The sequence below is a fragment of the Chiloscyllium plagiosum genome, chromosome 19 (genome assembly GCF_004010195.1).
Source record: "Chiloscyllium plagiosum isolate BGI_BamShark_2017 chromosome 19, ASM401019v2, whole genome shotgun sequence".
NCBI classification, from domain to species: domain Eukaryota; kingdom Metazoa; phylum Chordata; class Chondrichthyes; order Orectolobiformes; family Hemiscylliidae; genus Chiloscyllium; species Chiloscyllium plagiosum.
The window spans coordinates 36,976,650-37,003,699 of record NC_057728.1 but is presented as its reverse complement, the minus strand read 5'-3'; the positions used below and the strand labels follow the sequence as shown (position 1 = coordinate 37,003,699).

The following is a 27,050-nucleotide window of genomic DNA, read 5'->3' as shown; positions in this document are numbered from 1 at the left end:
CTGACAGCAACTGACACTCTGTTTTACACACACACACACACACACCCCGACTCCCTTTCTCTGAGATGGCGAAATCAATGTCAACAATGCGAGCATTAAAAACTCACGCAATTACTTCATTTGTGTTCCGCTAATATCAGTCCCGTTTAGTAATCAAGTTATTGATCTTAATTCATGTAACACCCTCTAGTTTAGGGATTGCTAAATCCCCATTAGTTGAAAGTACACATTATATCAGGAACTATAGAGATGATAGTCTAACCCCAAAACTGAGTATTTAACAGTTTATTCCGGTCGAGGAGTTTATAGTGAGCTCCCTATAGACCATGGCAGGAGCACTGTCCCTTTGCGCCTTGTATTTGCCCATTGTAGCTCTATCGCATCCAACAGAAACCTCGTTTTCCCAATCGCATTCCCACAAGAATTTCCAATATATTATTGATTCCTCGCTTTGGTTGGAAGGCGTTCATGGGAAGCCCCACTATCCAGTCCAGTCCAGTTAAAGGCTGACGAGTTTGGTCCCTCCTATGAAAATAATGAAGTGCTGACGCCTCGGATTAGGGAGGCTTTGCCGCTAAATCATTTCATCCATCAAGGCATGCTCGCCCCACCCCGTACGGAACCACAGGACTGGCAGCAGCCTTGATAATCTCATCCTCACCCCAGCCCCAACCCCAACAAAAATGAACACGGCTATGTCCCACAACAAGCAAAGGCAAGTCCAGTAACTGGAAAGTGCACCAGGCACCAGACTTTACCAAATGCTTCTGTTGGCAAAACTACAACGGGCCGTGCGGTATGCATTGCCCCGTTTGTAATGTTGGTGAACTGCTCCCTGGACTCAGGCAGTAGACACTCGCTCCGTCTGTGTTGCTGGCGCTTGCTCATCTGAAAACGCCAATCGATGGAACATCTCCTCCAAGCCATGTGTGATCTGACTGGGATCAGGACTGCAGCGTTTTAACATGAACTCCCTGCTCCGGGGTCTCTGGCTGTCCCTGTTCCTGATCTGCGTCTGGCTCGCACCTCGGGTCTGCTCGTCATGGTGGTAAGTCCCTCACTTTTAGTAGGTTTGTGTTTGAAGAACTGCAGATAAATAACCCCTAAACACCGCGGTCCTCCCGTCCCTGCCCAGCAATCTGATGGTTTTTACGCCTTTTTAGTTTGTAACGCACTCGACTTCCTCGCGGTCCTAATGCTCTCAACCTGGAGATTGCTGCAAGTGAAAATAATCAGAGAACAGAAATAGCTTGCGAAATGCCACCTCTTCCTGTACTTAAAGCTCGTTTTACCATCTCCCCCACTCTTTATTTGAAAAGTCAATACTCTGTCTCAGTTTCTGAACAAGGGCCAGTTCAAACTTCCACATTTTATTTAGCTTCCAAACCTGTTGGGTGCGCGTTGTGGAACACCAGTGTTGGCCCATGTGCCTACACTCCGAAAGCACAATATTTCACAGACTGTCTCTTGCACTACTATCTCTCCTCTTCAGGCAGAAGGTTTGGGGATTGAGGTGAGGCTATTCACTCGTAAAGGAGACCAGTGGCAACAAACAAGCGATGTATCTTAATGAACATGTTGAGAGAAACGACACATTTCACGGGATAGAATAGACAACTTGGACAGACAGGAGTTCAAGACCGTACAATAGCCCCGCAGTAAATACTTCCCAGATGGAAACAAATGATCGAATGTTTGCCCTACTCTGACATTGTGAGTTGTGAAGCTGAGGATTTACACATCTAAGAACTTTTTTTCAAATCTGCACAACGCTTTGCCCTGCTGTTTTTCTTTTTAACTTGTTGGTAACAGTTCCCTCACCTCTCAGCCCATACATACGGAGCTGAAAACTAATAGTTCCGAATCCATCCCCTGAAGTGCTCATTTGAATCTGTCAAATTAAATGCCGATCAATTGGGATTCTGAATGAAAATGCCGGCAGATATACAGGGAGTAAATCTCAAAATAGCATTTACATGACACGTGCTGTGATCCTAATAATTTAGAGTTGCTCTCAGACAGTGTCATTCTCGATGGCAAACGTCTGGGCCCATCCAAAACGATAGGCGATAGGCGTTTTGCTCGAGACCTTGCAACCGGCTCAACCCACAAACCTAGCAATGACGACTCGCCAAATACTAAAAGTAAACTCCTTCAATCTGTAAGCACAAACACTTTGTCTTTGCAAATGTGTCAGGAAACAAATCTTCGATTTCTTAAAAAAAATCAGCAAACTGTTATAAAATTTTTACAAGTAATTGGGATGAAGCAAAGTTGGAAGTTTATGCAATCTTCTAAAAGAGTCCTAAATTGATGAGTTCTTTATGACCGAAATTGCACTCAAACTTTAGCTCATCAAAATTGGGAACAGCTATTTGTAAAGAACTTTGTCCAGCAGCTGAATAGAGCAAGACCAAGTAGATATGACCTTCCATCAGACGCCACCTTTATGTACCTGAACTTAAGAATGTTTTGATATTTCAAATACTATGTGCAGGTTCCAAAAAATGTGCAGGTCAGGTGAATTGGCCATGCTAAATTGTCCATAGTTTTAGGTGCATTGTGTCAGCGGGAAATGTGGGGAATTGAGTCTGGGTGGGTTCTCTTCGGAAGGTCGGTGTGGACTTGTTGGGCCGAAGGGCCTGTTTCCACACTGTAGGGAATCTAATCTAAACTAATAATTAGCTACATGGTATTACACAGGATTACAAAGGGCACAGAAACAGGCGAATCAGCCGAAATAACGTGTGCTGGTGATAATACTCCACTAGATCCACTCCTAAATTTCCACACCTACATTTACTAGCATAGCTCTTCATTCCATTCTCCCTTGTTAATTGATTGGATTCTCCTTAAAAGCCTCTGTAGTATTCGCTTCAATTACGTCCTGTGGTGGCAGGTTCCACATTCTCACCACTCTTAGAATAAAGAAGTTTTTTTTTCTGGACTCTTTATTGGATTTTTTGGTGACTATTCGATGATGATGGCCCATAGCCATTCTCTTCTCCACAAGAAGAGTCATTCTCTTTGGATCCACTCTATCAAAACTTCTCATTGTTTTAAAGACATTAGGTCAACCCCCAACCTTCTCTCTTTAAGAGAAAAGAGACGCAGTCTGCCTGTCAATTTCTGGTATTCATCCTTGTGAAACTTCTTTATACTGTCCTTAGTGTCTCCATAATCTTCTTATGATACGCTGATCAGAAATGCAATCAATATTCTAATGTGGTCTGACTAATCTTGCTCGCAGGTTTAGCATAGCTCAATTCTATATACTGGCTTGGACTAATTATTGACTAACTAACATAACCCAGGGAATAAGAATAAATGGGTTATTCTCACATAGGCTGGCTGTGACTGGCAGGGTAATGCAAGCATCAGTACTTGGGCACCAGCTGTTCATAATAGATAACAATGGAGGCAGGGACCAAATGTTATATTTCCATATTTGCTGATGATACAAAGCTATGTGTAAAAATAGGAGAACATTGGGAAAGTGACACAGAAACAGGTGATTTGGCCAAATCAACCCATACTGTTGTTTATGGAGCAACTTTGTAACTTTTCTCAGCTAAATTTAAGAAGAGCATGGCTCTTTGTTCCATTTCCTATTGTTAATTAATTTAGTTTTAAATGATGCCACCTGGTTTTAGACTTCCTAACTTCCTTCTTAGAAGAAACTCATGTGTGTCTGCCCATCTATCCCTTTAAATACTGTATTTTGTAACGTTCAATAAGATCACCTCTTATTCTGATGATACATTCTATGTGACAATGCGTGATATAAGGAAGTAGTAAAGTGGATTCAGGACAATTTGGACAGGCTTAGTGAATGGGCAACAACGTGGCAAATGGGATATAATGTGAAAAAACATAAGAATATCCACTTTGGTAGGAGAAACTGATGTGCGGAGTATTTATCAAAAGCTAATAGGTGGGAAAGTATAGATTTCCAAAATAACTTAAATGTCCTTGTTATCAAGGCACTGAGGTGCAGTAAGTTATTTAGAATGTCAATAGAATGATAGGCCTTTATTACAAGAAGGTTTGAGAACAGGAAAGTGACATCTTATTTCATTGTACAAGAGCTGGTTAGACTGCACCTGAATACTTTGTGCAATTTTCGTATTCTTATCTGAGGAAAAGTATTATTACCATAAAGACAGCACAATGAAGGTTCATGAGAATTTTTTTCCTGTAATGGCAAGACTGTCCTAAGAAGAGAGATTAGGCAAAAAGGTAAGGTGTTTCTCCTAGATAGGAAGTCTAAAACCAGGGTGCATCATTTAAAATTAAGAGAATACCATATAGGTCTGAAATTAGATTTTAGATTAGATTCCCTATAGTGTGGAAACAGGCCCTTAGGCACAACAAGTTCACACCGACCCTCCAAAGAGTAACCCACCCAGACCCATTTGCCTCTGACTAATGCACCTAACACTATGGATAATTTAGCATGACCAATTCACCTGACCATCTTTTACTCAGATGAGTGTGAATCTTTGGAATTTTCTGCCAGAGAGGTCTGCGGAAGTTTAGTATTTGAGTATGTTTAAGGTAGAGGTTGATAGATTTCTGATTACCTATAGCATATGGGGTTATGGCATGTGTTGAATAAAAGACATTAATGTGTTTGATCAGTCATAATCATATTGTTTGGCATGGTAGATTCAAGAGAGCTGAATAGTCTGCTTCTGTCCCTAAGTAATATCATGCACTCCTTTGTAGTATTTGTACTTAACGCATAGCTCTTTCCTAATCCTCAATTCGTTCTTTATATCTTCATTTATTCATCAAGTATCATGGATAAATTTTGATTTTACCTTTTAATGGAATACGTTCTGTATCAGTCCTTAATATGGACCTCAAAATGTTCAAGATAGAAAACTTGATAGAAGAACAAATGGAAGAAAGATGAAAATAGAATTTCACAGCACCACAAAATGATGTTCTGCTCTGTTCATTTTTATTTTCTATCTTCTTTATGTCAGAAGCAAGTTTAGCTTTCAAACAGCAATCTCAGGGATAGCTCTCCAAAAGTTTATTTTGATGTGAAAGGCTCTTCCTGCCACAACTATACAAGAATGCATTCACAGAATGTTTTTGTTTGTCTTCTCATTTTCAGCATCAATGATTATATATTGCTGACATTGAGAACGTTGACATCAATGACTTATATGTTAGGCAAATAACTGCAGAAAGAAGCTCTATTTCCTAACTTGCAGTATCTTGTTTCATTATTTAAATGATAACATATTAATTTCTCCCACCATTTTTATATTTAGTGATTATTTTCCTCCACCTTTTTTGTAGCATTGCAATTTATCAGAATGAGCTAGGATTGTTAACTTCCTTTTCTTAATTCATTCTCGCAATGTGAGTATTGCTGGCTGAGGGTAATTAAGAGTCAACTACATGGCTGTGGGTTTGGAGTCACATGTAAGCCAGACCAGGTAAGGGTTGCTTTCCTTTCTTAAAGGACATTAATGAACCAGATAGTTTATTCTGACAATCAACAACATTGTACGCATTAGGCTCTTACTTCCAGACTCCTACAATATGTTAAATCAAATGCCACCATCTGCAGTGATGGGATTCATCCCAAGTCCCCAGAACATTACCTCAGTCTTAAGATTAATAGTATGGCCATAATACTTGGCCACTGCCTCTCCAGTTTCCCCGCTTAGTCTAGGAAGTCATAAGTGATATGACGTCCGGTTATAGTCCTACAGGTTTGTTTGAAATCACAAGCTTTTGGAGCGCTGCTCTGAAAGCTAGTGATTTCAAAAAAACTTGTTGGACTATAACTTGGTGTTATGTGACTTCTGACTTTGTCCACCCAAATTCTGGATTAGTGGTGCTGGAAAAGTACAGCAGTTCAGGCAGCATCCGAGGAGCAGTAAAATCGACGTTTCGGGCAAAAGTCCTTCTCAGGAATACAGGCAGAGTGCTGAAGGGTGGAGAGATAAATGAGAGGAGGGAGAGGGTGGGGAGAAAGTAGCATAGAGTACAATAGGTGAGTGGGGGAGGGGATGAAGGTGATAGGTCAAGGAGGAGGGTGGAATGGATAGGTGGAAAAGAAGATAGGCAGGTAGGACAAGTCATGGGGACAGTGCTGAGCTGGAAGTTTGGAACTGGGGTGAGGTGGGGGAAGGGGAAATGGGGAAACTGGTGAAGTCCACATTGATGTCCTGGGGTTGAAGTTTTCCGAGGCGGAAGATGAGGCGTTCTTCCTCCAGGCATCGGGTGGTGAGGGGACGGTGGTGAAAGAGGCCCAGGACCTTCATGTCCTCGACTAAGTGGGAGGGGGAGTTGAAATGTTGGGCCACAGGATGGTGTGGTTGATTGGTGCGGGTGTCCAGAGATGTTCCCTAGAGTGCTCTGCGAGGAGGCGTCCAGTCTCCCCAATGTAGAGGAGACCGCATTGAGAGCAACGGTTACAATAAATGATATTGGTGGAGGTGCAGGTAAAAATTTGATGGATGTGGAAGACTCCTTTAGGGCCTTAGATGGAGGGTGAGGGAGGAGGTGTGGGCGCAGGTTTTGCAATTCCTGCGGTGGCAAGGGAAGGTGCCAGGAGGGGAGGGTGGATTGTAGGAGGGCGTGGACCTGACCAGGTAGTCACGGGGGGAACGGTCTTTGTGGAAGGTGGAAAGGGGTGGGGAGGGAAAATATCCCTGGTGGTGGGGTCTGTTTGGAGGTGGCGGAAATGTCATCGGATGATTTGGTTTATGCGAAGTATGGTAGGGTGGAAGGGCGTTCTGTCCTTGTTATGGTTGGAGGGGTGGGGTCTGAGGAGGGAGGTGCAGAATGTGGACGAGATGCGTTGGAGGGCAACTTTAACCATGTGGGAAGGGAAATTGTGGTCTCTAAAGAAGGAGGCCATCTGGTGTGTTCTGTGGTGGAACTGGTCCTCCTGGGAGCAGATACAGCGGAGGTGGAGGAATTGGGAATACAGGATGGCATTTTTGCAGGAGGTAGGGTGGGAAGAGGTGTAATCCAGGTAGCTGTGGGAATCGGTGGGTTTGTAAAAAATGTTGGTGTCAAGTCGGTCATCATTAATGGAGATGGAGAGGTCCAGGAAGGGGAGGGAAGTGTCAGAGATGTTCCAGGTAAATTTAAGGTAAATTTGTCCACCCAGTCCAACACAAGCACCTCCGCATCTCTTAGGACAGTAACCTCTCTATAATGTAATGATCAGGTTCAGGAACTTACCTTGGGAGGAGATTTACTGTTCTTCAGCACTGTATCAGGACACATATGCTGTACTGACAATAGGTTCACACTTTATGCTTCTTGTAATAAGTCATAAAATTTATTTAATATTATAGAATTTTTATTCTTTGGGGTCAATATAGCCAAATGCAATGGTATAATTTGGTCTGTCCCAACCATTTACTTCTGGCTTTGAGAACAATTTCTGCTTTAAGAACATTTTTAGGGCATGATTGCATTATTTTCTACTGTCAGGGAGGGGAGAATCAATACTAGAGAATGGGACAATTGAGAGTCCAGTCACATAATTATGGTGGTTCCAGGCAGCTTAGTTACATCATTGTTAGATGCAGAGCAGAAATCTTGAACTCATCCGACAATAAGCTTTTTCCACACATCCCCATGCTCCACCTCAAGGAAGCACTCATACTATCAAATAAAAATAGATCAAATTATTTTACTGAGGATCATTGAATGTGGTAGAAAAAAATACTCTCATTAAGATTGCATTCTTACATTCTCTGTCTATAGATTTTTTTAAAGAATCCCTATCATGTCAAAACAGGCCATTCGGCCCAACAAATCCACACTGACTCTCCGAACAGTAATCCACCCAGACCCATTCCCCTATCAGAGGTTCATATCTTCATAGGTTGAAGAAATGAATTTATTTTTAATTTTAAGGTCTTTGCAGAAAATCCTATACAATGATTAAATACAATAGATTCTGTCATCTTCAAATTATCAGGCCATTAGCTGCTTAAGTGAAGATTTTCAAAGCTCAAGTCTCAAATAATCACCTTTTCATTTCCATTTGGAATAATGACCTGCAAATAGCTGTCTCATCAAATCAATGTTAAAATTTGAAGTCGGGTTTTTTCTCAAAGACAACAACATGGAGTTATTTGTACGTTCCTCCTAATTAGTGACCTGGCTTGGTCGGGGGAAAAGAACAAGTTGTCAGGAAACTGAATGACACCATTGGCCTTACAATGAATCTCTTCAAGTGCACCAGTTCCTTAATGATTACTATAAAGTCAAATATTGAGGCAGCAGTACTACTATGGTCCAGCTATCAACCTGTTTACATTTTTCCACATCAGGAGCATGAAGGATTGAAACTCTTGGGACCCAGTTTGATGATGGGGTCTTTTTTTTTAATATATGCATTCTTGGTTTATCATCCATCCTTACCTACCATTGGGAAAGTTCAATGAGAACCACAGGTAACAACTGCCAAAGACGTATCAATGATTTCCAAGGTTCGATTTAAATATTGCAGCAATCATTGTTGAAGTATCATTAAGCCCTATTGTCCTGCCAAGAAAACATGGAGAGAATTATACAATCCCTCAATTAAGACTAGAAATAAAGAGTGACATTTTTCTCCAATTGAGCAGCAGCTTCATAGAAATAATATTTCTATTTGCTACTAAGTTGCGGTAGCTGCATGGAATTGGGAGTTTTTTTTTAAATGATCAGGTCAAATGACTTCTTGCCTTTATCTAGAATGCCAAACAGATAACAATATTTCAACTTCAAGCAACATGCTTTCCATATGATATAGACAAGAGATCCTCCAGTGAATAAATTTCACAACAACAGGATTTCTGACTCCCAATTTAATAAACCACAGTAGATATTTCCAATATGGATTGATACTTTGAGACTTAGTTACTTTTCATTTAGTAGAGGTTGCGCATGAGGCGGGGGTCGTGAGATAGAGAGGAAAATAATAAAACGGGGAGATTGAAGATGAGTGGAGAGGTGATTTGAATATGTGATTTAACAGCATTTAATCATATTTGGTTGCAACTTGCAAAAAAAATCTGTTCTACTTTTAAACATATCCAGAATATGACTTTCTTTTATCATTTCTATCAATTCTGACAGGTATATGGGTGCCCTTGGAACCCGAGTGATTTGCGACAACATCCCAGGCTTAGTGAGCAGACAGCGACAACTTTGTCACAAACATCCCGATACGATGCAGTCTATTGGAGATGGTGCTAAAGAGTGGATTGCAGAATGTCAGCATCAATTCCGTCATCACCGCTGGAACTGTAACACCTTGGACAGAGACCACACGCTTTTTGGTAGAGTCATGCTTCGAAGTACGTAAAACGTGGAACCTAAAGCCACACCACCGTCCTGAGATATGATTATTTTCACAACTACTGAAATCGTTCTCCTCAATGTGGCGATGTTTTTTTAGATTGCAGTTATATTTTATTTGCTAGCCTTTTCAAAGATAGCTGAGAAATGTGAAGAAGAACTGGCAGGTCAAAACCTGTACTGTTAGCTGTGCATCCTCCTAGGCCAGAGTGAGGTCACCCACAAATGAACTCTTGTGTTCATAAACTTAGATGGGTGAGTAGAATTTGATTTGCTGGACTAACAATCTGCAGTGTCAGGGAACATGAGCCCCGTTTTAAGTCTGAGATAAGGAGAAAATATTTTACTAAAAAGATTGCCAATCATTGGCATTTTCTGCAGGAACCATTTAAGGCTGTGATAGTCAGATTTTTAATCTCTCAGAGAATCGGGGATATAAGGAGTGGGCAGAAAACAAAGTTGAAACCCAAAATCAACCATGAGTGTATTGAATAGCAGAGCAGGCTCATCGAACTGCATGGTGTACTCCTCCTCCTTTAATTTGTATCCTTGTGACAATGTAAGTTGTTGATCACTATTATTTAACCAACAATTGTTATATAATTAAATATTACTCCAACTGTGTGAGATATTGTTTTGTTCTGATTATGAAATGGTGACTTGAATTAAATCCTAACTTATTTCTATGCCTTCATTAAAGTTGTATATGGATGCATTTACAACCCTAAACCACGGAAGGATTGCCTTCTCAAAATAGTGAATTATGAAATGTTTTCACTTAAGAAAGACAGACGTAAGATAATTGAGAGAATTTGGGTCCTAAATTGAAGAAGAATTAAACACAAAAATGCATCCTGGTTTTATGTTCCCTGTGTTTGCATTGTCGAACAATATTTAATTTTTTAATTTCCCATAAGTATTTGTACTTTTGAAGATACAGATCTTTTGAATACATGGTCAATTTCAAAATCAATTAGAAAAAAATAATATGAACGTAGAAAAGGGATACTGATGGTAAATAAAATCCTTTAAGTGGGTATTCATTTCTGTTTACGTGGGCTTGTGTTGTGTCATGAGGCATTTTAACCAATTATCTTGTGCTATTCTGATACAGGTAGCAGAGAAGCAGCCTTTGTTTATGCCATCTCCTCTGCAGGAGTTGTGTTTGCCATAACAAGAGCCTGTAGTCAGGGAGAACTCAGCTCCTGTTCCTGTGATCCTCAGAAGAAAGGCACATCCAAGGACAACAAAGGAACCTTCGACTGGGGAGGATGCAGTGATAATATTGACTATGGTATTAGTTTTGCTAAAGCATTTGTGGATGCCAAGGAAAAGAAAGGAAAGGATGCTAGGGCACTGATGAACCTTCATAATAACCGAGCTGGCAGAAAGGTTTGTTCATTCTTATGCTTCAGCTTCTTTTAAATAGAGACTATGTGCTTGTTTTGGTAATGAAGTGTGCTTTTGCAAAATTGAGAATATATGCAAAATTCTTTTAATTTCAATTATAAAAAATATGCAACACGTTCTCAATATTGCATAAATGGAATAATGACTTTTTAAAAAGTGTTTGTGAATTGATGTGCTTACCAAAATCTTCCCTACCCCAGGCATCCAAAGGCAACATCAAAGATCCAATGTTAACTTTAAAAAGGTTGAATTAAAAGTAAAGTTTGCCCCACTTTATCCCAACCATCCTTCTTCACTAAGCTCTCCACCAGTCACATTTGTGGCCAGTCAGGCAAGGTACTCCTCAGGATGTACATTAGCCTGCATTAATCACATTGACAGAAACACATAACTATTCTGCACAGGACAGAAAAATACATTTACTGCAGTAATTATCATCATGTGTGCTTACCTGAAAGCAGGACCTTGGCTCCTAACAGTCTTTCCATGTCTCTTTATACTATGTCAGACTTTTTACTTGCCAGTGGTTGCTTTAATTTTCAAACTGCCTTATATTGACAGTCCTTCATTCTATTTTTTTCATTGAAATCGTTTCTTGGTAACACCTCTTACAAAGCCATTCTCTCTTAAATGTGATCTGTCCAGTCACTGTCTTTTCCTAATTATGTTCAGCTAATTTTTTTATTCATTTACTCTCCACAGCACTTCATCATTTGCTACTTTATCAATCCAGTTCATCCTTTCCATTCTTTTCAGTATCCGTATTTGGGTTTGCAACACTAAGAAACATTAAAATAACTTTTACATAAATTCAAAAAGATTGAAAGTTAGTTTTTTGTCCAGTTGCCCCACTTCATTTCCTCGCTGAAAGTAGCTTTGTATATTAGCAATACAAATTAAAAGCAGAGGGGGAGGGTGAACTTAAAGCACTATAAATCTGAGAAGATGCATAAAATACAAGAAACAAACTAACAGCTGAAAAGAAAAAGATTACTTTGATTGCAGCCCCTTTGTCAGTTTTGACAAAGGGTTGAACCTTGATAAGTTAATAACTTTTATCTTTTCTCTTTTTAATAAACTGTTACTAATTTTATTCAAAATATCAACAGTTTTGTTTAAAATCACACTCTGGTGTCAACGACAGAATTAGAGTGCTCTGATTTTATGCGGGTGGAGGGGTGGTGTGACTAACCTTTAGGACTTGCCAAGTATAACAATTAATTAATTCTCCACCCATAGGTTAGACAAGAGATCAGCTCATTGTAATAAATTATCTCTCAGTCTTGTGGGTAGGAAAGTTGCTGACAACCCTGCGAACGTCAGTACGGTGGAAGTAACAACTCTTGGTGGAAACCATCCTGTTCCTCTAACTCAATATTTTCAGGATTCCAGTGAGAACCAGACATAGAAAAAATATATACTATACTTTAAATTTTTAATAAGAGTAGATGCAATTGTAATTCCTGCACATGAATCCACGATCAATAGGATTTGAACAACTTTCTACTTTGTTCTTGTCTTAGGTTATGGCTGGAATAAAATTGCAACAGTTTTGAGCAATTAAATTGTAATATTGCTTAATTTGTAGTTAGATTCACCTGGTGCCAGTTATTTATTTGTTATGTCTTGATTATTGGTGCTGATGTCTCCAGTGAATTGACTTTTCAGTGGTATTGTTGGTGAGAACTGAAGGCACTATGTTATTTCCCTGGCAGGCTGTCAAGCGTTTCCTGAAACTTGAATGCAAATGCCATGGAGTTAGTGGATCATGTACTTTGCGAACTTGCTGGCTTGCCATGGCAGACTTTCAAAAAACTGGTGATTACCTGCGGAGAAAATATAATGGGGCTATCCAGGTGATCATGAACCAAGATGGGACTGGTTTCACTGTAGCAAACAAGAACTTTAAAAAGCCAACAAAAAATGACCTAGTATACTTTGAGAACTCACCAGATTATTGTGTCATGGACAAAGAAGCAGGTAATCCATCACTACACTATTTGTATTATATTTTACTGAATATAAACCCATTCTGCTTGCTGCTATCACAATGTAATCTAGGCTGGACTTCTATATGTATTCATGAAAACACAACATTGTTTTTACGTTACAGTACATATCCTTCCATATATGTTGCCTTTTGTACCAGAATTTCTTCGATGATTTGTTTTCTCCTACGGGACTTGGTTTGCATCTGACTCAAATTGGCAGTGTAGTATAAAAATTGATGGCTTTATGACCTTCAATTCAACATTAATTCATTATGATTCCAGAGCAGTAATTGAAAAATGACATTGATGCACTAACATTGATCTTCTGAGAGAGGAACAAGGAGTGCTACTACACAAAGTAAAAGACATTTCACACTGCACTTAAACCATACCATACCCAAACAAGAAGTATTGAAGCTAGTAGAAAGTACCAATAGTAAGAAGCCATAACATTCCTCCTGTGATGCAGCATTTACTAGAAAATAAGAGAACATCTTAATGTTCAACACAAATTTGCTTTTTGGACTTAATTGGCAAAACTGTCCATTGGGTGAAGCAGACAGAAATAATTTAGTTGAAATGTTGATGTGCTTTTGGTTTCAATGAATGCTACCTCTGGCTTCCTTAAAGAAAATGAGTTGGGCAGTTACCTTTCATAATATTCATGTAAAATAGTTAAGACAGGAGGCAGGCTATATATATGTATATGTACAGTTTGTTAATAAGATGTGGGGAATCACTGTCTAGGCCAAAACTTACTGCCCATCCCTAATTATCATTGAGAAAATGGTCATGAGCTGTCTTTTTGAAGCACTGCAGTCTTTGAACTGTAGGTACATCTAGCATCTGATTGGAAGGGAGTTCCATGAATTCTTTTGATATAAGTTTGTGGCTCAGTAGTTAGCACTGCTGCCTCACAGCACCAGGGACCCATGCTCAATTGCAGCCTTGGGTGACTGTCTATGTGGAGTTTGCACATTCTCCCTGTGTCTGTGTGGGTTTCCGCTGAGTGGTCTGGTTTCTTCCCACAGTCCAAAGATGCACAGTCAAGGTGAATTGGCTGTGCTAAATTGCCCATAGTGTTAGGTGCATTAGTTAGAGAGAAATGGATCTGGGTGGGTTAATCTTCGGGGGCTCGGTGTAGAACTGTTAAGGCCTGTTTCCACACTGTAGGTAATCTAATCTAATAGACTAGAAGTATTGACATTTTTAATCCTATTGTTATAAAAGCACATTCTGTACTTCATGATATTAAGCCAATATGGGAAATTTAAGGGCATTTGGAGTGGACAGGAAGAGTTACATGGAAAATGAAAATCAAACAATAACCCGAGCATAGTCCTTTCAATCTTAAAATGCTTTTGTAAATATTTTGCAATGAATTTAGATTCAGCAATCATACTATGCTGTGTTAGTTACAAGCTTTCATGTACTCACTAGTGCACATTTCGTCATAGACAAATTAAATAGCTGTTGAACTTGACCAGATTAAATAGGCTTCCAGTGCTTTTTATTACTCCATCTAAAATCCCAAGTTTTGAATAGTTTTAAATGTGGTGAATTCTTGAACAAAAGGAAATTAGTTTGTGTTTTAACCCTGTTTTGTCCTAAATGATTGTGGGTGGCAGTCTTTTGACAGTAGGAGCAGTACTTCCAATACTAGCTTACGTCTACACAGCTCCTGGCAAGTATACAGTGTTCAATCGTCTCTGCAAATTTTACAGTCCTAAAGCAAACATTAGTGTTCCCTGGAAATGTTTGCATAACATCTTGCAAATTCATGCTTTTGTTTTACTCACACTTTTTGTTGGCACACACATGCTTTCTTTAAAGTCATGTGGTAATCCATCAGAATATATTACAATCTTCTGTCTACTGTGCCAGAATACAGCTGCAGCTTTAGGAATGGCAGGAAAATATTACTTCATTAGAGAAGTTTTTCACTCAACAATTTTTTTTCTTTTTCTGTAACAGTCAAAGTTAGCTGACATTAGAATGTGTACTTTATGTGTTTTACAGGACTGTCAGAGTTTTAATTATTCAGTGACACAGGTAACAGTTGGTTAGGTTAAAACATTCTAAGCAGTACATGATTATGCAAATATGGCTATGGGTATAAAAATTATACCAACAAGATTGAAGGGAAATTTATGACATTCATGAACATTTGATATTCATGGTCTTCATATTGAATCTATTTTTGTGACATCTGTTAGCTTCATTACCTACAAATAGCAGTAAATGTGTTGAAAATGAAGAATGTCTGTGGAATATTTCCACCACAACATCTGCTGATGATTTGCCTTTCCTTTATACTTTCACTTGACCTGACAGAACTCTAATGTGTCAAAGACAAATTTCACAGTCAGATCTGCTAGGCACCAAGTCAGTGAACCATGAAATGCAAAGAATTGTTAAGAATTGGCAACAATGTATTGTGGGTAGAAAATGGAATGTTCTACTGGTGTAATACCAAAAATTGGACATGTCTAGAAATCTGGTAATTGTAAAACTAAACATCATAGGTTTAATCCTTTTCTCATCCAAAATGTATATTAATGTTTGTGCAAGCCAGTTAAAAATAATGATTATAAATGTATATAGATGGTACATTATGAAACAGTTATTTTGGCTCAAACAAACTATGTCAGTGTTATGTGATTGAACTTACTTTCCGGTTCCCATATTCTGTTCTCCAGCTATCCACACAGCCAATGTAAGCGTATCAGATGACCGAGGTGAATCTTTAACCAAGCTACTTGGCACCACACACATTTTCACAAACATGCACACAGGGGTGCGCAGACACACACAAAACTTTCAAAGATGAATATTGTACATATGAATGAAAAAAATCTGAATTTTTAATTATATGCTGTGCCAAGAACCAATGCATTCAAATTTCAGTTTGGTACTACACTGTGGGATTGAAGATAGTCATCTTCCCCAACATTGGATCCCTCATTTACAGCCTTAAATATTATTATGCCTATCATAGATTCCCCCAATCAATAGATTGTGTGCAGGATTTTATTAAACCAAGAGAAGAGTCCTGAAGTGTTGTCATTGACAATCCCAGGATGGGTTCCCACTCTTGAGTACAGAGAACCTTGTACATTGAGGATAACAGCTGGCCTGATACAGACTTTCATCATTCCTCCCCCCCCCCCCCACTCCCCCAGCTTGATCCAGACTCCCATAACCACTTTATTCAGGGTCTCAGCCTCTTCTTTTCTTATTTAGCTTCTTATCATCAGCGTTCTAGATGATGTCAAATGGATTTGACTGGACTTTGATCATCTGCTCAAAGTGACGGATGATAGCATAACCAGAATACCTAACATCAGGGCAGGGCAAAATAACTGCTCAGCAATTTCCAATTGCACGGTCTTACTCTGAATCTGGTTAGCTCAGTTGGTGGATGGCTGATTTTGAGGCTACCATGAATTTCATGCCTTGCCTGACACATGATGACCATCAGGTTAAACCATCACCCATCGTCTCTTTCACTAAGGAGAGAGCAACCTTTTAGTCTTTCAGGACTATAACAAGTGCAATTTACAGGTACCTGCCCTTGATGTTCTCCACTTACAGATTCTGTCACTTGAAGAATGGAAAGACCAAGAGAGAACGAAGCTCTGATTAGAGAAGCAGCTCTGTCTTTTCTTTGCTCACTGCTCTGCAGTCAGTTCATACTCTCAGCAATTGTCAGTTTTGCTGACAGTCAATGGTCATAAAAAAAGCTCACAGTCCATGACAGTGTGGAAGACCTCACAGTTTCAGTTAATTTTAAAGCTGGTCTGTTGGGTCTGACAGTCAGAAAGAAAGATGCTGGTAGCAGATTTCCAATGTTGGAAGTCTGCTGTTTGGTGGATATTTTCCATGCCTGAATTTCAAGAGTTCATTAATCAGATTTCTGCTCTTTCCCTACCCCAAGTATTGTGCTGTAGGCAATAACTTAGTTTGCGGAATCATTGCACCAGTCTTGCAGACTCATTCTAATCTTGAATGTTGACACAGCTCTACTTTAAACACTATTCCAAGAAGTGAATCCTCCAGCCTAATAATTGAATATATGAAGATGTTTCTCTTGTTTTCTGTTTGAAGTCTGTTGCATCTAATCTTAAAACTGTAAACCCCACCTCTAGACCTGTCAATTTGTGCTTCTGTTTACCAAGCCCCATTCTTTCATAACTTTAAAAATTTATGTCATCTCACTTCATACTCTAATGTACTACTGGAATGTTGAAAAAGTTCACAATGCAGTATCAAATTAAGTTCAATTTCAAGTTAAAAAATGTCAGATTGAAACTTGTGGTGAAAATGAGAAAGTCAGTGTTGGGAATTTCTAATGTTTTCAACTCTTTGCAGTGTTAGCATTCAGCATTGCAATTGAATATAATGCTGGATAGATTGTTCAAATCGTTCACCCTTCTGACTTAAGAGTGAGAATGGTTTTCCAAGATTCTAAGGCTAGTAACAGCTGGATGTCAAATGACTAACTATAATTTAAAATTCTACCTCATGAAAGAAGCACCAGAAATCACATCAGCTTTGATCATTCCTGAGTGCTGATGGTAGAGTGAAAATGAAGAATGAATGTCTAACTGTTGCACAGTATGGTCAGTGAAAACCTATTTACTTTAAGAATATGGTCATCTTCAGTACTGAACATTCCAATGTCTGTAAACTGGTCACTCATTCCTCCACATCAAATGACTGCCAACTTTTACACTGAAGAGAATGCAGATAAGATATAGAATCCTTCCCTGGATGAATAACTCATGACAATAAATGATACAGTATCCTATTATGAGAATGTTTATTTTGCTGCCTGCCTGCAGCTAGAGACTGAATAATATCACTGGCAGATATTTGGACATCCCATGATTTCAGAATGTGGGTTGGTAAAAGTGAGGGGCAAGGAGATGTTTCCAAGCTGTGTCTAAATGTTTACAAGGTGAGAAGCCTCTTTGAGAAATCAGCCTACTATTATTACTCTTTTTTGTTATAAATATAACAACAGAGAAAGCAACTTTCACTATTCATTAACCCTTTAGTTATTATATACTTGCAAGCTGATTCCAGACTCATGACTTAATGTACAGCTGCTTAAAGCTGTTGTGAGAAACTCTGGCATGTAATCTTTATTTCTATGTCAATTCATGTTGTGTCATTCACTTTACACTGTACATGTTTACCTTTAATGCAAGGGCAAAGATCACTTCTGAAGCTGACGCACGTATGAATGCTCCTTAGATATCAATCAGTATTGGCACTTAAACCTTATTTATTCCATAATTAATATATTTTATTTAATTATACCTATTTTATAATAGTTTATAGTTGTATCAGTCATGGCTTAACTGGTAGACTATTTGCATTTAAGTCAGAAAGCTTTTGGCTCTGGTGTCACTCCAGGATTTGAGCATAAGTATCAAGGCTGACACTCCAGTGCAGCATTGAGGGAATGCAGTTAGAGTACTGCCTGACTGTATGTCTACACTGTCAGAGCTACCACCATTTGGATATGATGTTAAATTGAAAGCCCGTCATCTTTCTTGGATAAAACATTTCACAGCACTATAATGAAGAAAAGCAGGAGAAATATGCCTGATTTCCTGAACAATAGTTATCCCTTAATTAACATCATTAATAAAATAAACTAATTCTGTGATCATTGTCACATAGGATCTTTGTAGGACCTTGCTTCACACAAATTGACTGCTGTTCTGACATTCTAGTAGCAGGTACACTTCACAGGGCATTGTTTTACAGTCCCCTGCCAATGGATTTGCAGGGGATGGGGGGGATTTTAAAACTTCTCTAGCTGTCCTTGCTTCTTATCCACCCTAAACTGTTTGCAACTTTACAGTTCCTGGGGCAAACTGCCCACGCTCACTCTAATTAAATCTTCATGTGGTCAATTATAATTCAATTTTGGACCACGTTTCACCCAGCTTCAAATTCTCAGCCAGTGTGAGGAGCTAAGTGATGAGGGGTAGTGGGTGGTGGAGGTGAAACCTGTATGTTATCTGCTCGGCTTTTGAACAAGGAAATCCATTACACACACACCCATTTCTGAATCAGATATTCCCACTCCCAAGGTCTTTCCCCGCTGAGTGTTCTCTGTATGCCAAAACTTACCATTGCGAACTCCTCACTGCTCCCAGCCTGCCTCCCCACATTCAAATTCCCTCTGCCATCCCTGGGGCTTCCATGATGTCCCCACCAGGAAACCCTACCCCATATCTATTGGGTAGTATGGTGGCTGAGTCTTTAGCATTGCTGCCTCACAGCACCAAGGACCTGGGTGCAACTCCACCCCTGGGCAAACTGTCCTTGTGGAGTTTGCTCATTCTTCCTGTGTCTGCGTGGGTTTCCTCCTACAGTCCAAAGATGTGCTGGTTAGGTGGATTGGCCATGTGCTAACATGCCCATAGTGTTCAGGGTTGTGCAAGGGAGGTGTATTAGCAGACATAGCTTAGGAGGGTGAATCTGGGTGGGCTGCTCTTTGGAGGGCCATTGTAAATTCAATGGGCTGAATGGCCTACTTCCACGCTGTAGGGATTCTATGATATCTAATCCTGAAAGCTTCAGCAGCTGGCCAGCAATGAACAGCACTGAAGGTAGTGCTGAGGTTCAGTAATCCTATCTCCAGCCAATTAACCATCCAGGAGCGTGAAATGGCTAAAGGAATGTTGTGACTGTCAGGGATCCTCTTGACATATATGCTTTTTATTTCAGCATACAGTGCTCGTGAATAATTATCAAAGAAAAGTAATTTAGCTAGCATCTATCATGTAACTAACTCTTCTGGATTCACAGAGCACTCTGGTCAAGTAATGCAACATAGTTTTCTATTCTACTTCGAAAAGCAAGTACACAGGCAAGCATTTAGCAGACCTTTAAGCCCATGGCTGACCTTGGTGTTTCAGATTTATGAATGAAAGTGTAATATCATCTCCACACTGCAGTAATAGTCCCTGGCTAATACCGACAGATCACAACTTTATACAGCCAGCTCCCAAGTTGTGATCTGCTTAACAACAGAACTTCAGTATTTATTATTAGGGAAGAACTGGCAGACCCATTCACTCTTTGTGAGCATCAAAAAGAACAAAAAACCAGAATGCATTAAAGAGGAATAAGCCATGCAAATATATATTCTCAAGTTCAACTTGTGGTTGGTACTGACTGAGGTAATTTTAGGCAATGTGACTGTTGAGGTACCTCTTCTCATACTGGACTGTGCAATAAGATCACCAAACTCACTAGGATTTTATCTCACTGTATGTTTGATAGGTGCTAGTGTATGGCCTGTTAGACATGAGTCATTCTATCTATATAATTCACTTTACTGAGTTTTCAAACACACTTTCTTTGGTCTCTGGCTCATCTTTTATTGCTCTCAAATACCAATGGAGTGTCTATCATTAGTGAGGTTTTTGTACACTCCTGAAATCACTAGAGGGGAGAAGCCAATAGTCCTTTCCACTGATGTTCAATGTTTTATTTGCTGAATTTTTAAAAATTGCACTATGATTATTCCAAAAAGATGCAGCCTTATTTTATGGTGTTTACACACCTTTCCATTGAGTTTGGAATCTGAGAGCAATTCTGTGGTCTTAAGTCACAAGTGATGATTAACTGTCTAATAGCAAAGTTGCTCATTCTGTGGCAACTTCTGAGAGCAAAGCTCAGACACTACAGCCACTCAGGCACCACACTTTCACAGCTACTGCCAACACACTCAGTATTGGCAGATTTATGAAAGACAACATTTTTGAGGCTATTTGTGTCAAAGGCTTTAATCAAGATTATAAGAGTTATAGTCAATGTTTCCATCCTGTAATTTAATCAAAATATTTGACATTTTAAAAAGCTTTAATTTAATACAATAATCTGCTTCATTGCTGTATAGTTTTAAAACCAATTCTAGCTGCTTCAGAAATCAGTTCCCAGAGAGAGTGCCCTTGGGTTGGTTCTCTGTCTAATTTGTAAAACTTGAACATTTAACTTTGGCTCGGCTTGGTGAGAGTTATGTGGGCAGCCAGCACTCACACAGTCCACAGTCCTAAAGGTTCCACAATCCACAGTTTCCTTCATGTATTTACTCTAGGCGTAAGCATTTATAGCTCTTTTTGTTTTGCTTGGTTGAAACTTGAATTATTGCATTTTAGTAGTGTGATTGCTTTTTTTAGTGCCCTTCTGTCTCCCAGTGCAGGAAAGCCACAACAAATCTCAGTGCCACAATGATTATTTTCATCTACAAACTGTAAAAGTGATGCTGCATCTGTTCAGAACAGACAAGAACCACCCAAGAATACTATAAGTAAAAACAGAGAGTGCTGCAGACACACAGCAGGTCTGGCAGCAAAGTGGAGGGAAAGAAACAGTTCATGTTTTAAGACTAGTATGACTTTTCTTCATAACTGAAAAGGGTTGGAAAATTGTAAAGCAAATTAGGGAACAACACCTCATTTTCCTCCTGGGCATCTCAGAGGACTCAACATTGAATTCTCCAATTTCAAAAAACCTCCCTTCCCGTCCCCTGACTACCTTCTCAGCCCTTCCCCCTGCCTTCCATTCCTCTGATCGACCCTTCCTCTCCAGATACAAATCAGATTCATTCCTCCCATCAACCAACCAGGTTGTACCCTCTACCTGTGTTCACCTATCCCATCCTCACCACCCCACACCCCACTGGGGGAGAAGAGGAATAGGAGCAAATAGAACAGATTGTCATCAGAAGGTGCAGAGAAATGAGAACAAAGGTGTTGCCATTGGTAGTGGTTGGAAGATGAAAATGTATAAAGGGTAAAAATTCCATCACCTTTGGTAGGATACGAGCAGCAAATATATCTTTTCCTTCCCTTCACTGTCAGCATTGCACAGGAACCATTCCCTCTGATCCACTCCTCCATCTTTCTTAACATTACCTCACTGACCCATGGCACCTTCCCTCTACCACACATCGTGTCACACTTACCCATTCACCTCCTTCCTCCTTACTATCCAAGGCCTAAACATTCTTTCCAGGTGAAGCAGATTCTCACTTCTTTCAATCTAGGTGATTGTATTTGCTGCACACAATGTGGTCTCCTTTTCATTGACGACACCAATGCTGACTGGGTGACCGCTTTACAGAACACCTCCACCATGTCTGTAGGAGTGACCCAACCTTCCATTTGCTTGCCATTTCAATAAACCACTGTCTCCCAAGCAAGTAGTTCTGCCTTGGACGTGCTGCAATGTTCCAACAAAGCACAAAACCAGCTGGTAGAACAACACATTTCCTGCATAGACACTTTATGACTTTATGACTCAATGTTGAATTTCACAATGTCACAGCATGACACCTCTGTAACCTTGATTTTTCAAAAATCCTCCAACCACACCCATCCACACCACGCCTACCCATACACAGGCGCACACATACTGTTAATGCATGTCTTGGCAGAACAGACCCATCTTCTTTTAACATCTTCAGTTGCTCCCTTTGTTAGGCAGGGATCTTAGCTTCACAACCAATAGTTATCTTTATGTCTTTTGCTCTGAGCATCCTCACAATCTGTTCCACTTGCTCCTCCTCTCCCTCTGACTCCAGCCTAAAAAGCGCAATTTTTCAAACTCTTTGAGTTCTGAAAAGAGGCATATTGGATTCAAAACATTAACTGAGTTTCTCTCTTCAACAATGCTGCCAGACTTACTGAGTTTCTCCAACACTTCCTATTTTTATTTCAGATTCCCAGCATCCATAGCATTTTGCTTTGAGTTTCCAAGAATGATATACATTACAAAAGAATATTTGCAAAAGAAACAGGAAATCTGAGTTCCAATTATGCATTGTTCAGCCATCTAAGATCATTTTGCTCTTGATCCATTTTTATACCAATCATTCTTTCTCTTCAATCTGTTACACAAACACCAGTGTCAAAATTTGGTATGAGTTTCTTTGATCACAGAGCCCAATTGTTTCTTCAAATGGTCATCCAACATTTTAAAGCTGTTATAAAAATAGCTTGGTTCTCAGTGACAATGTCCTACAAATTTGTCTACTTAGAAGATCCACTGATTCTGGTCAAGGGCTTCAAACTGCCATATTACGATGACATGTGATCAGGTCGATCATTTCAACATTTCTTACCTAGACACATTTCTGCCTCTGCCAATAATCTGTGTCAAGACTGTGGTGCTGGAAAAGCACAGCAGGTCAGGCAGCATCCAAGAAGCAGGAGAATCAATGTTTCAGGCACAAGCCCTTCATCAGGAATGAGGTTGCCCGATGAAGGACCTATGCCTGAAATGTTGATTTTCCTGCCTCTCGGATGCTGCCTGACCTGCTGTGCTTTTCCAGCATCACACTCTTGACTCTGATCTCCAGCATCTGCAGTCCTCACTTTCTCCCTGCCAATAATCTGTGTTTTCATATATGAATCCCAATAGGCATATAATTTCTGGTAATATGAAATCATTTTGATAATGGAGACTTGCAAGTCAACTGAAATTATCTTTAAATGTTTGTATGTTTATAATAGAAAATTCACATTTTCTGAAATGAGCTTTGCTTCAGCTAATCCTAACCCTAATTACCTTCAAGGTTGGATTCTGGTGAAAACAAACTGTGCAACCAGTAACATATCTTTTCCAAAATCAGTTCTTGATGTCATTGTCTTCTAACACATTCCACCTTCAGTTCTTGTTTTGAATTGATTTTTGCATGCAATAAAGATCTGAAGAGGAATCTGATTTCCTGTGCTTAGAGTTCAATGCATTTTAAATTGTTTGTATTACTCATGTCATTCAATTATGCAATTTGTGCAAATGGCTTAGATGTGCTACTATGGATTAGAAGCATATTCTTCTCACAGCCCAGTTTTCAGAGACTTCTTTTGATTGATTTAACTGTTGTTTGATAACACATCATATTGAGGTAACAAATGATAGTATGTGTAAGTGCTATACTTAAGAATAAAAGTGGTGTAACTCTCTTCTTTAGCAGTGGACTCTGTAAAGTTTGAGATATTAGCTGAGGAATCGAAAAGATCAATGATGCAATGAAGAGAAATTCACGAAGTTACAAAATAGATAGAAATTGAAAAAAAAGGTGTTTCAGGCGTTCTTAACTGATGAGTTAAAATCACTCCAAAAAGAGCAGTTTGTTGTCAAATTCTAATGTAAAGGTTTTAACTGAATGTATTTCACCCTTCTATTTCCCAGTGAAAATGAGTCAACTATAATTAACAGCTAACATTAAAAATTATTGTAAAATTTGAGAATGAATCCTCTGATAGAGATTTGACCTGATCATGCCCATGATGCCTCTGTAAGACATTCTTTGCCTGTCTATCAGGATGATATAATTGTGAGTTAGAGTCATAGCGTCATAAAGAAGTTCAGCACGGAAACAAACCCTTTGGTCCAACTTGTCCATGCCGACCAGATATCCTAACCTAATCTGGTCCCATTTGCCACTGAAAGTAGTTTTGTTAGTCTTCTTCATCTGCTGTGTTATCAGCAGTACCTGCCTCATTTGAAAAAGCAGAGTGAAGCAGGTAATAAGATATTGGCAATGCAGTTGATCTGGACCAGCAGTGCAAAATGGGCACATAGCAAATTGCCAGCTGATTCTTTTCCTTTGAACTTCACAACATGGTACTTCAAATTCTTTTTGGAGACATTTCCTAGTTTACTGTCATTTTACTTGAGTTGAAAGTAAAAATCTTTCCCAAATTAAAATCAAAGTCATAGCTGTGAAAACTATCTGTTACTATCACACTGTTGGAATTGATCAATTTCAAACCCATGAACAAAATATCCAAGACTATAATTGAATGACAATTCTGCTGAACTTTGAGTAAAGACACAAAAATGTAATGCTGTATGTATAAATTTAAATAATTAATTAGTGCAAACTCTATGATAACTAGAATTTTAAACTAGTTCATACGACTTTCTGAATTTGTGGTAAAGGTATTGCCATGCAAGCCAGGGAATTTGCTGGCTGTCCTTTCTGTTTGTCTTGCATTTGTGAATCTCAGTCTCAGCGAATAGGAATATTTCAATCTGACTAGCCAAAGCTGCCACTTCCAATTACCATCCAGTGACTACTGCTGGAAAGCACACATGATTTGATCAGTGAGCAGAAAGATGGGTCTCAGATTTCAATGGATAATGAGCTAGCTGTAACTCACTGGTTAGGTACCTGGGTGAAGAATAACAATGGCTAAGATTCCAGAGGGCTCTACTGAACACCGGTATATAATCCAACAAGAGACTTCAGGGGAGGTGGGGTGGGGGGCAGTAACTGAACAGGAAAATGTACACATACTCAAGGAAACATTGAACTCAGTTGCCCTTGAGCACATGTTTTTCTAACTGATCAAAGTCTTTGTTTTCCTATGCAATTAAATTGTGCATTGTTTTCCATCAGAGAAGGTACCATTTTACTTTATAATAAGCTCAGTAAATATTTAGCTTTTATAATGGATCATCTGTCAATTTTAACATTCGGCGCAACATATAGGGCTGAACGGCCTGTTCTGCGCTGTATTGTTCTATGTTCTATGTTCTATTACAATGCAAAGTAGAGATAAATTGCCTCATTAATCATTCACAATCACATAGAATGACAGGTGACAGTTCGGTGTTCTTTGTGTGCTATCATATATCAGAGAGCTGCATGCTAATCAGACATTGAAAACTGGACTAAAAAACAGTAGAAATATAATCTTTATCATGGTTCATATAGCTCAGCAATTCAAACATGCTGTAGGCTGTTCATGTGAAAAGCAAATGTTATGTCAACTATCAATTACTTTTTTCAGTGTTGCAAAGCATTGTGATATTTATCCCTTATTTGCCAGGTTCTTTGGGTACAGCAGGCAGAGTATGTAACAGGACCTCTCGAGGAATGGATGGATGCGAAGTGATGTGTTGTGGACGGGGCTATGACACATCCCGTGTCATGCGAGTGACGAAATGTGAATGTAAATTTCACTGGTGTTGTGTGGTCCGCTGTAAGGAATGCCACGAAATGACGGATGTGCACACGTGCAAAGCTCCTAAGAATGCTGATTGGCTTGATCATACATGAAAAGCAAGGGGCAGTCCGGACATGGGACTGTCAACATTCATACCTTTTTTCTCATTATTAACTAAGGCAAAACCATCTCCAATTTTTATTCTTTCTACTGAAGTTACAGCTGGCCCTACCTTTCCTAGTATCCTAAATTATTTAAACACTGAAGATTTATGTTGTTTTCTGTACAAACAGGGTGTTGGTTATGAAAAGATGAAATAGGATATGTCTCTTTCCTAACCAAAAAGCAGCATATTGTTCTTAGTAACTGGTATGTCCTTTGCTATTAAATTTTAATGAAATGTATTCAGGATGTAAAGTCAGGTTGTGAAGTCAAAAGTTTGAAAACAGCAAATTGCACCAACTTTAGAACTTATAGATGGAAAGTTTTATTTTGATGGTATCTCAATGCAGTTATATCACCCATAAAATATTACTGCCTTGTGTTAGAATAATCCATGTGTCTATGTTCCCTATCATGATCTGCTTTCCATAATTCTTGCTTGAAACAATCATCTTTCCCAACCATTCATTCAACTGATGAAATCATAGTTTTCTGCATTAATTTAGGAAGACTTCAGTTAGCAAACTAAATTTATAGAAAAGCTCTTCATACCTAAAGCAGCCTCTTCATAGTCCAGGTAGTCTGCTGACTAATTAGTTCCTGCCTGTCTACCTTGGATTCCAGCATCAGTAGATTTTTTGTCTCTAACCAAGTTTGTTCCATGGCAAAGTCTCTTCAAAGATTGCCCACTTTGAAGAAGTTCTCTGCCTCCCTCAGACATGCACTCAGTGAGTGCCTTTCTCACTGCCACAATGCCATGACCTCCTCAGATCTGCAGCTCTTCTTACACCCATCCCCAGTCCTGAAGAAGGTTTACACCCAAAACATCAACTTCTCTACCTCCTGATGCTGTTGGCTTACTATGTTCTTCTATCCTCCTGCCTGTCTACGGCCAATTAGTTTGCAGTCATTGGCCTAAACATAAGTATGGCTGTCAAAATAACCATTTGTGCATGCTCGGAGGACTGGTGAGTGCCACAGACATCCTGACACCAGAATGTGTCAGTGTCACTAAAGGTAAAGTTACCATATGTGAGATCATAGGACTGCTCTCTCTTTAGAGAGAGATGATTGCTGGTGATGTAATCTGCAGGTCACTATACATCACGTGAGGGGAGAGGTTGAGAAGGAGAGTCCTTCACTGGTAACCTCAACCTCAACTAAAATGATG

At 39.3% G+C, this 27,050-nt stretch overlaps 1 protein-coding gene across 2 annotated transcripts; it reads left to right on the top strand.

Annotated features, from left to right (window-relative positions):
- The first annotated feature begins 965 nt into the window (after positions 1-965).
- wnt2 (wingless-type MMTV integration site family member 2) lies at positions 966-25,830 on the top strand. 2 transcript variants are annotated; one of them, XM_043708836.1, is made up of 5 exons: positions 966-1,048; positions 9,109-9,329; positions 10,445-10,722; positions 12,456-12,720; positions 25,601-25,830. In XM_043708836.1, the coding sequence occupies exons 1-5, from the start codon at positions 966-968 to the stop codon at positions 25,828-25,830; spliced, it is 1,077 nt and encodes a 358-aa protein (XP_043564771.1). The 2 variants fall into 2 exon arrangements, with proteins under 2 accessions (XP_043564771.1, XP_043564772.1); XM_043708837.1 differs by lacking the exon at positions 966-1,048 and having other exon boundaries at positions 9,188-9,333; positions 10,449-10,722.
- Positions 25,831-27,050: the final 1,220 nt, after the last annotated feature.